This window comes from Medicago truncatula, chromosome 4 (assembly GCF_003473485.1).
Source record: "Medicago truncatula cultivar Jemalong A17 chromosome 4, MtrunA17r5.0-ANR, whole genome shotgun sequence".
Lineage (NCBI taxonomy): Eukaryota > Viridiplantae > Streptophyta > Magnoliopsida > Fabales > Fabaceae > Medicago > Medicago truncatula.
In genome coordinates this window covers 4,164,294-4,175,778 of record NC_053045.1, presented here as the reverse complement: position 1 = coordinate 4,175,778, position 11,485 = coordinate 4,164,294, and the positions used below count along the sequence as shown (strand labels likewise).

Genomic DNA, 11,485 nt, shown 5'->3' with positions numbered 1-11,485 from the left:
CCAAGCTACAAACCAATGGTAAAATATTACATCACCGAATGAATTACAATTTGTAAAAAAAGAAAACTAAACTGACGGAGACAATAGTGAAGATAATGAGGTGCTATGAAGTGATCAACATGAAAGGAAATGTTAGTAGAAAATGGTAAAACAAAGAATATGGCATGAAGCGATAGAAGAAAGTATGGCATAAGACGGTAAAGTGACGATGAAAATAAGCCGGAAACATGTGATGAATAATGCGCATGATGCAAGAATAAAACTCAACACATCAAAACAGTGACATATGCATAGCAAACAGTAGCAAAATTCACATGGAATAGTATGCAAATCAAACATGACGAACACGAATGTTATGCACATGAAGTAACGGGTAGAAATGCGAGAAAAATGACTTAAAATGGTAAAAACCCTTGACAAAACAACACTAAAAATTTTTACCAACTTTTCCAAGTAAAATACCACTGAAAATTATCAAGAAGAATAGTAAAATGACATAGTAAATTTCTTGGAATTTATTGATAAAAATTTGGAGCAAGCAGGGGTGCAGGAAGCAAAGGGGGGCGCGCGTATAGCAAGAGAAGCCAAGGGAAAGCTGAAACCCTAGGCCCAACAGCGTAAGCCCATTGGGCTTAGAGGATAAAACCTCTATAAAAGAGGTGAGACAGACCTAGGGTTCCACTTTCCCCTTGTCTTTCTCTCTCTATACCACAATTGCTCTGTCTTCTCTCCAGCACGAGCTCACCAGATTCTGGGTTGAGCCGCCGTGAGAGATGAAGGTCTGGCTGGAGCCACCGTAGGCTCGCCGGAACCTTCATCTTCTCCGGTGAGCTCCCTAGGGTTCCGGCGAGCTTTCAACCCAGAATCTGATGAAAATCATATCATTCTCTTCGTCTTTTCATTGCGATTACGATTCTGGCCTTGGCTTTTACAAACACTACGTGAATCAACGTGAATCTGGTCTTCTCACTTACGTTTTTTCGTAAAATTAGGGTTTGCTTTTTTTGATAAAATTCTTTGAATCTTTTTAAGATTCTGTTGATTCACGTACTGATGATCCTTTTTTACGAAAAGATGAAGAGATTAACGGCCTGGATGATGTAGATCTGTGCTTTTGGTGTTACGTTTTTTTTGGAAATTTTTTTAGGTTTTTTGGCTTAAATGTTTTCAACTTCACAGATCTACATCTTCTCTGAGTTTGTTATTGGCTTTGATGATGAGAATGATGAAGATTCACGTGTTTACCTGAGTTTGTATGGAGATTGTTGATTTCTTCGGAAAATCTTCAAATCTTGCTTCTGTTTTGATCTGATTTCGTTTCTGGAGACTGAAAATAAATCAGTGTGGTTCTTGTTAGCCTTGAATCTTCATCTTCTTCGGTGTAAACCCTAACTTCTTTCCTTCTTCTTCCTTCAAATCTCTGTGATCAGCACTCGTAGCTTTTCGCCATAGGTGAAGAGCTCGTGCTTCGAATTACAGAGTCTGCAATTCAGTGATGATGATTCAATTGAATCACTGAGAATTGCAGTAACAAATTAGTTTAATCTTGTCTGGATTTTGCGTTCTGGAAGTGGTTTAGGGTTTTTTTGCGCCATTGATGAAGGCTTCAAGCTTTTTCAGTTTTGATTTGGTTTTGATCTGTAACTGCCAAGAAAGAGAAAGATTGATTCTGTTTTTGGTGAAGTGGCGTGTGATCCCCGGCTCTGAATCTGACTCACTGTTTATATAGTTGACATGTGTACTTGAGATCCAATAAAAAGGTGACACCTGGAATTGTATGAGAGTGGCACGGCTTGGACAAAAAAAATGAAATTTGGACCTTTCTGCAAAAAATAAAACTTCAAGGACTAAACTGCAAATAATCCAAAAAGGACTGAAATGTAAAAAAAAGAAAATTCTGGACTAAAATGCAATTTTGGGACCTCAATTGAGGGACCAAAATGCAATTAAAAATGAAATTGAATAAAAAACGTAATTTGACCAAACGTAAAGCGAAACAAAAATAAAATTGACAAAACGGACTAAAACGAACCAATGACCTAAATGAGGTACTTCAAAGTAACCTCTCTATGCCAAAATTTCGTGTGAAATGACCAAAATGCCCCTAGGGCTAAAAATGACCTAAACCAACTCAAATTGACTCTGACACTGACTCAGATGCGAGTTTGAAATGAATTTAAACAGGGTTTACTGATGAAAAGTTAAAAATGAATTTGAAAAGACTCAGAGACAGTCACAAGGATGAAAATGGGTCCCACTGCAGGAAATGACCAAAATACCCTTCTGCATGACTTTTTGCAAATTTTGAAATAAACTGTAGAAAAAGCAATGTAATGATTCAGAGACACTTTTGAATGACTTACAAGACAAGTAAAGACATTTTGAAAGGTTTTATGCAAGAAAAACATAGGTAAAATTGTGATTGAAAATACTGCGAGGCAGAGACAAATTGAACTGTGCAGTTGAAATTTGATAATTGACAAAGTTTGAAATGAAATTGGGCCCAGTATTTTTAGGTCCAAAAACAGGGTATAACACAAGGTGTTTACAATGTTTCTCAACCTAAGAGAACTCTAATCAAAGGCCCTAAACCCTTAAGTTACCTCCTTTGATTTCCCTAGTTTTTCTCTTTTGAACCTCTCGTTACTGTATCTCTCAAAAATGAGCTGAAACACTTGAATAGTCCTTTGCAACTGTCAAAATCATGTCACGTTTTCTAAAATCGTGACACGGTTGATGCGTACGACTCAAGGTACGACCAACCTTATCTTAAAACGTGCCAAACATGCCAAAAATAGTGTCATGTTTTCCAAAAATCGTGTCACGATTTGACACCGTGCAAAACATGCTCACGACATTGCAAAATCGTGACATGCTTCAAAAATCGTGTCACGATTTTAATTTTTTTTCCAAACCTTCAATTTTGAGTCAATGTGCAACAGAACATTTGTACTAAGATATGATTTTCTTCTTTTAATGGACACTTTCATTTTAAAAAGGAGATAAATTTATTGAATATAATAATATTATTTAAATGGAGAAGATTAGTTGTTGAACTCGGCCCTCCTTCTCTCTCGTGAACTCAAAACCCAAATTGACACACTATCTCACCGCGTCTTCGCTGTTATGTCCCAGCATCCCACTCCTCTAAAGTGAACAAACTCATTTTAAAGTGTAAAGTGAGTGATCTCAAAAAAAACATGTGTTTGTAAAATAACTATCTTTTATTTTCTATTTTCTCACTTTACACTTTACTTATTTTAGAGGATTTTCATGTCACACCATCCTATTGGATTACCATTTTCTCCTTTTTCTTGTTGTTGGACTAAACATATGTAACGAGAAAATAATGAGGAATGAGAACTTGCTAGGCAGCGAAGCCGTGCAACGAGGTGACCCTTGCTTAGGCATGACAATGAGGTGGGGTAGAGACGGGTTTTACCCATAATTTGGGTGGATACTTATATTGTCGTTACTCATCGTACCCGTGTTTTAAATCGGGGAAAACTCACACCGAAACCAATCAAAATGGGGAAAATCCATCAAATCGGGGTGGGTTCGGGCAGGTAACCGTGGGTATGAGTTTTGTTGCCATGCCTACCCTTGCTAGGGCAGCATCAGCTCTGTTTCAACGTTGATGAAAACGACCGATTTTTTTATCAAAGTAATGACTAGAATTTCACATTTTAAGATGATTAAATGGAGAATCTAGAGTTCAAACACCGAGCCCAATATATACAATGCAACGTCGCTAACCATTTAGTTGTATTTATAGGAACGTCAAAACAACCAATCTGTTTGTTTCTTTTTTATTTCAGAATAAAATATAGTTTTTCAAACTTTTAATCAGAGCCATTGAAAAACTTAACTGCCATGTGTCGAATATCCGTGAGAGCAACTGGATATTGTATATTTCATAGACCCTCCTCCTCTGTGTCATTTCTAAATGCACACATATTGTATATTTTCCTTTTGTGAAAGGAAAGCACAACTATACTTGCGCATTATTAATCAATTTTAGAAACCAGCATGTAAATTAAACCATTGAATCAAACCAAAACAAATGCATCTTAGTTTAATTAGCAATTGAAAGAACATTCATTATTCATATAGTTCAAAAGAATACTTAATCTGTCAAATCAAAACCTCACATCCTATATACATATATAAAATCAATGAACAAATAAAATAATGAATTAAATATATATGTTTTCTCCACTATTTCAAGTGACTCAAAGTCTTCCATCCATTTATTCATTTGTTTGAACCTTTGCTCCATCATCATCAACTTCAACTTCAACCAATTCTGGTTTAATCTCTTCTAATTGCTGCAAAACTTGTTTAACCTCAGGCCTAGCAGAAGGTGATGGATCAACACAATGCAAAGCTAATTTCAATGTATTAAGAAGTTCATCTCCTATGGTTGGTCCATCCCTCATGAGTTCCAAATCAAACACTTCATTTGTCCACTCTTCTTTAACAATGGATGCAACATATTGAGGCAAGTCCATTCCATTTGTTGGTTCTCCTGGTGGTTTACCAGTTAAAAGCTCCAAAAGAATGACGCCGAGACTGTAAACATCGGTTTTTGTGGTAGGTTTCTTTGTCTTTGAAAGCTCCGGTGCATTGTATCCAAGACTTCCTGCTGTAGCAATGATGTTGGTGTTGGCAGAAGTTGTCATTAGTCTTGAAAGACCAAAATCTGTGATGTGAGGATTTGTTTGCTCATCCAATAGTATGTTGCTTGAGGTGAGATTCCCATGAACTATATTCTCTTGGTTGTGTAAGCAAAATAGACCATTAGTGATTCCAATAGCTATTTTCATCCTTGTTGGCCATTCGACGACAATTTCAGGTCCACGAGCTGCAAATATATGTGCAGAAATATCAATATCAGATGTATTAACTTATAAATTAGGAGATGAAATATTTGTTTTTTTTTTTTATGAACAAGCCAAAAGAGATGAAATATTTGTTAACTAATAAGACTAGCTATGCATTCTAATTTCAAAGTTCCAAGTTATTTGCAGTCGAGAAATCACACATTAAACCAATTACATGATAATACATGGACCGTTAAATCATGATTAGATAAATTCAAGTTCCAACTTTGGTAAATCAAGTCTGTAATGATAATACATAGTGGAAACATATGCCTTCTAATCTTGATCCATCAGTTCGGTACTTAACAATGACTATATGTAATTGTGTGAATCCGGAACATCACGTGTCAAACACAATTATGTGATATGAACCATTGAATCAAGATTGGATAGCCGATGATCCAACTTTGTTAAATTAAGCCCGTAATGATATAATACTAAATCAAAGCATGAGCACTGTGTGAATACCGGAACTACTTAGTTCATGCTTAGCAATGACTTCTAATCGCACATTAATCAAGAATGGACAGTCCATGTTCCGACTTTTGCAAATCAGAATAATGATAATACAAATAAACAACGATGCATGATTGTGTGAATATAAAAACTCAAATACAAGAACAACTAAGTTAGAGCTTACCATGAAGGAATGATGCTAGGCTTCCTCTACTCATGTAATCAAAGACAAGCAGCTTCTCTCCTTTAGGTCCAAGATAGTAAGCCCTAAGCGCCAAAAGATTCGGATGTCTGATTTTGCCAAGTGATGCAACCTCAGCTTCAAACTCCTTATGTCCTTTAGTAGTCTTCTCCCTCAATCTCTTCACAGCAACTTGATTACCATCTTCCAATGTTGCCTTGTAAGCTGTTCCATAAGCTGTTTTGCCCATTATCTCAGCAGTTGCACACAAAAGATCATCAGCGGTGAACACAAATGGTCCATCAAAGTGAACCAGCTTGCCACCGGCTTCACCTCCCGATACAGCTTCACCACCACCAGCTGAACCACCTTTCTCCACACTCCTAGCAGAAGCAGCAGCTTTAGCAGCTTTACTACTCTTTCTGCTTGAAGAAGCTCTTTTCCTGACTAAACAACAAAGCAAAAAGCAGCAAAGTAATAGCAAAATTAACAAAAGAACACCAGCTACTATGAGGATAATGTCCTTTGTGCTTAATTTTCTGTGATGTTTCTTTGGAGGAGATTCATCTGGTGATTGAGCTGGAAGATTATGCGGCGGTGGTGCTGAAGGACATGGTTTTGAACTTATGTAACCACATAGACCAAAGTTTCCTTCAAATGAACTAGCATTGAATCTTTTGGAAAGTAGTGATGGAACAGGACCAGATAGATTGTTACGAGACACATTGAATGAACTTAGATTCACTAGCTTAGTAAAAGAATCAGGAATTTCACCAGAAAATTTGTTATGAGACAAATCAATTTGACTAATGCTTGAGATATTACCAATAGTTGATGGAATTTTACCATCAAATTTATTGTTCTTCAAGTTAATCGCAGAAAGGTTATGCAACATATCAAAAGTATCAGGCACATGATTTTCAATTTGATTGTTTTCAAGATTCAATGAAACAAGAGAAGACATATTAGAGAAGCTTAAAGGAAAACTACCATTGATAGCATTGTTTGACAAATCAAGAACTCTAAGCCTTGAAACTGCACCTAATTCACTAGGAATAGGACCAGTTAAATTATTGAATTGAAGAGAAAGAATAGTTAAAGAATGTGACATCATGAATGAGCTAGGAATTGAACCAGAAAGTGAATTATAACTCAAATTAATCCTGAAAATCCTAGTGGAATTTGCTAAACCAAAAGGGATTTTACCAATAAGCAAATTATGACTAACATCAAAAGATTGAAGCATTGGACAATTAGCAATAGAAGGTGGAATAGAACCTGAAAGCTTGTTATTGAAAAGATAAACACCTCTAAGATTAGGTAAAAAACCAAGAGAAATAGGAATAGAACCAACAAGTGCATTATCATGAAGACTTAATTTTCTAAGAGATTGAAGTTGACCAATTTTCTCAGAAATTTTTCCGCCTAAACTTTTCCAAGGAAGCTGAATTGCAACAACTTCCCCTTTCAAACATTTGATTCCAATCCAATTACCTGAACAAGCACCTATACCACTATCATTCCAGCTTTTCAATACCCCTTTTGAATCAATAAGCTCATTTTTAATAGCTCTTAAGGATTGAAAATCAGATTGTGTTACAACCACACCATCCCATAAATTACCTAAAACAGGCTCAATAGTAAAACCAATAAAAAGCACAAAAACCAATAAAATAAAATGACCCTTTTGGTTTTTTCTACATTTCTGAAGTGGGTTTGTGTTAAAAAAGGTAAAAATCAAATCTTTAACATTATGCCAAGTATTGTTCTCCATGGAAGATGAAGTGAGAACAACAATGACTATGCAAAGAACAATGAGAAAATGAAGAAAGATGAAAACTTTGGAGAGAGAGTAAGGATTCTGATAAAGGGTAAGTGAGATTGTGAGTGAATGAAGAAAGTTGAAGTGAAGTTTAAGGTTTTAGGGAAGAGAGAGATAAAAGCAAAATTTGAGGAGAATGGGTCAAAGGGTGCAGTTTTTTAACGGCTAGTTTTATGACTATAGTTTACAATTATTAATCTTAGCTTATGCATATTGAATTATTTATTCATATGGTTCTGATTAATGTAACGGGTTGGTTTGGGTGATAAGAAACATGTGTGAGCACCGATGAGAATAATGAGGTTAATTTGTTTGGTCCCCAACGGCTACTTTTTATTGGATATGGTCTTGGATGTTTTGTGGGTCCTAATGCCACGTTTTTGCTCAGTGTCACACATGATGAATGTTTGACTAGGAAAATAAATGGTAATAATGCCAAAAACAATAGATTTTCTTATACTACCTCCGGTCCTATTTATAAAAGAAATTTAGGTCAACAAAAGTGAATGTATTTGGACTGAATTTTTAACTAAATACATCAATTTTTGTTGACCCAAAATTCTCTTATAAATAGGACCGGAGGGAGTATATTGTTGGAAATGCATTCTCTTGTATTATTTGAAGTTTATACTATTGAATAAAGAAAAGTTGAAGTTCATATTGATTTCACTTGATTAAATTTATGTGAGACTCATAATAACTTGGTGGTGACAAGAAAAAGAAGTTAAATTCAATAATATGAGACTATGTAGAATGAATAAATTATCAATTTTGTTTTTAAATTAGTACCCTCATTTTTTTTTTGTCAAGTAGCATAGTGGCTAGAGCTCACACAATTTAATTGTAGATGAGTGGAGTGTCTGGGGTTCAAACCCGGCCCCTGCATATAAAATACAGCATCTCTACCAACTGAGCTAAGCTCACGGGAATACCTCATTTTAATTTAGTAAATATTACAAATAGTTATCAATGTATACAAATTATGTCGATTCAATTCGTATTATTAAGATGTTAGAGGTCAAATTGTTGGGTTTTATAGATTTTTAGAACTAGATTACTAATCTTACGTAGTTTAGAAACTATTTATTATATTGAATTATTCTTACATTTAAATTGAATTGCAAAATATAAATTGGATCAAACCTCTAAAAGTTGTTGCTAAATTAACAACGGCTTATCAAAAGCATCTCTTAAGTAATGATGGGTATTAAGGTGACACGGATTGCCCACCTGAAGCAAGCTTTTATAATTCATGATTCTATTAATTAAACATTATTTGAGTGGAATGAGTAAAAAAACAAAAGACAACACGTAAGAAGGTTGTGAATTGTTGTTAACTTTGGTGGCGGAAATATTCAGTTGTCACAGTCGTAACGAAACTGTGTTGTATTTCAATAATTTTGGACCAGCATGGCGAAGAAGTGAACATAAAGAAATTAAAAATTGGTGGACTATGAATGAAGGCATATACCGAACTTTTTCAACAACAAACAAAAAATTGAAATGTAACAGAAAAACAGTAATAATGTATAAGCTTTAGTCTTCTTCAGAAAAAAATGTTTAAGCTTAAGTTGAGTTTTGATACCATATTTTGCCTTATTCACAATTTTTGTTCCTTTATTTCCAAATCTACACGTTTAGTCCTTTTTTTTTTTTTTTTTTTAAAGATACATTTTTATGCTAAATTTGATGATGCTGCAAGTGAGATGTTATGTGACAAGTTGACGATGTGGTAATGTATAAGTTGATTTTACTTCACGACCATTTCTAGTTCATCAGAATATATATGAATCATATTCACAAAAACAAACAAGTTTGATGTAAACCACTATTTTTATATGTATTCTTACTTGATAACTCATTCATATATCTCTTTAGTCAAATCATAAAAATACCCCAATGCATTGACCCGAACTCCCTACAATAAAGTTATCACGGTAATTGATTTGAGATCAGACGATTCGAGTCGTATGGTCAATAAATCAATGGTAAACAATCTTGATCATTAACTTGAGATCGAACGGTCAAGATTTGTAATTGTCTTATAGTTACAATAGAAAATAAAAATCTCAAATGCATAAGTGGAGTGTGTCAAATATTTTAAAACCCTTTGGCATACCCAACAACATCACCTCTAACCTCAACCCTATCGTCCTAAATCGCTTTTACAAACCTTGTGGGACTTAATTGAAGATGTCCACAACCTACATCTTGAAATATTTGTGGAGACTTGCTTTTTTGGCCTCCCAAAAATACTAATATTGTTCCGTTCATAACTATCGAACGACAATTTTTTTGTTTTAACACCAGCATAACTAGAAAAACACAGCTCATATTTGTGAGCTTTTGTTCATCTATGGTCTATGGTCTCCCTCCTTGGGCTGGATAGTGCTACAACTAATACCTCTGCATTCTCACACCAACCTCACCCCCTATGAGGTTCATCTATGGTCTCCCTCTCCTCTTTATGCGTTGTAGCATTATGTTGCTATTACTTCGACCATTGATGTTACTCCTGTCCTACGACCAAATCCTCTCCAAAGTGAAGCATAACTTGGCCAATGTGCAAGCCCAAATGAAGGTTGGCGGGCATTTGACTGGCTCATGGGTTTATGTTCATTTACATCCCCTATCGCCAAGTCACAGTTCCTAGTCAACCACACTACAAAAACAAGTTGCTGCTCAAACGATTCTTAGGTTTGTTAAGTCCTTGAACGCATTGGTATGATCACTTATTGTCTAAATCTGCCAACATCGTCAAAAGTACATACCGACCTTTCATTGGTCTGTCCTTAAGCCACATCATGTCCTTGCTCTCACAACTATAATATCGCTCTTTAGGCAATGTGAAGGGATGACCCTGAGAATGTGAAGTCCAAAAGAATCATCTCCAGTAAGGGAGCGGGTAGTCTTGTAGGAACCTTATATTACTTCTTTCTGTTATTTTCCAGTCTGTGAATTGGCATTCTGTTAGGCATATGTTAGATATGGATTGCAATGTAAGAATAACAAAGCGAAATAAGAAGTAAAGAATCATCCAAATTCCTCTTCTAATGTCCCTGTACTTAAAACAGGGATGGGGGAATAACAAGTTTCTCTATTTAAAATTTCACATTTTAGCCTAGATGGAGACCAATACAAGTAGTGTCCCGTATATTCACCATTCACCACTGGAATAATTCATCTGGGGCGTATGTATAGTGTATATCACTAATTTGGTACATGTACCATTACAAGTAGTGTCCGGTATATTGTTTGGATTAGTGAAAACGACAATATAATGTGTAAAAATATTCGGATTTCACTTCGGTGCCATAGCTTTTAGGTGACATTAGTAACATCAGTGCAATTTAGATGAGAGATAATAATTGATAAATGATTAAAATAAATTTTTAGATGATGCATAATTATTGATTTAGAAAAAGATAGAAACAATGTCACCAAAAACTATGTCACCCAAGTACTATCCGAAATATTCCATAAAAAATAACAAATTAACTGAATAAAAAATGGCTTAATAACAGTTTTAGCCCCTATGTTTTAAGAAGTTGCGATTTTAGCCCCCTAATAAAATAAAATACAAACCACCCCTAAGTATTGCCCTTTTTTTTTGCAGTTTTGACCCCCCAAAATAATTTTGACAAAGTCAAAGCTGACGTGAATGCCAAGTGTATAGTTTTTTATTTAATTTTTTTAATTAAAAAAATACACATGTGACATCCATGTGTGCATTGATTTGATCAAAATTGGTCTGGGAGCGAAAACTGCAAAAGGGCAATACTTAAGGGACGGTTTTGTATTTTATTTTGTTAAGGAATCAAAATCGCAACTTTTAAGTAGGAGACAAAAACTGCTATTAAGCCTAAAAAATACTCCCTCCGTCCCTAAATAAATGACCTAGTTGACTCTGACACACATACCAATGCATATGTTTTATCTTTGATATCTTCAATTCTCTACTAAAAAAAATTATAAAAATTTAATATTTTAAAAATACTCATCGAGACGAATCCAACAACATCTTACATGATATTATTTATCTTTGTGAATTAGTAGAAAAGTATGGTCAAAGTATATCAAGTCAATAATGCATATTGTCAACTAGATCATTTATTAAGGGACGGAGGAAGTATAATACTAACA

General features: G+C 34.9%; 1 protein-coding gene across 1 annotated transcript; it reads right to left on the bottom strand.

Moving 5' to 3' along the window:
- Positions 1 to 4,070: 4,070 nt before the first annotated feature.
- LOC11422738 (probably inactive leucine-rich repeat receptor-like protein kinase IMK2) lies at positions 4,071 to 7,532 on the bottom strand. The gene is made up of 2 exons (XM_003604474.4): positions 5,524 to 7,532; positions 4,071 to 4,864 (listed from the first exon to the last, which is right to left on the bottom strand). The coding sequence occupies exons 1-2, from the start codon at positions 7,292 to 7,294 to the stop codon at positions 4,251 to 4,253; spliced, it is 2,385 nt and encodes a 794-aa protein (XP_003604522.1). The 5' UTR covers positions 7,295 to 7,532; the 3' UTR covers positions 4,071 to 4,250.
- Positions 7,533 to 11,485: the final 3,953 nt, after the last annotated feature.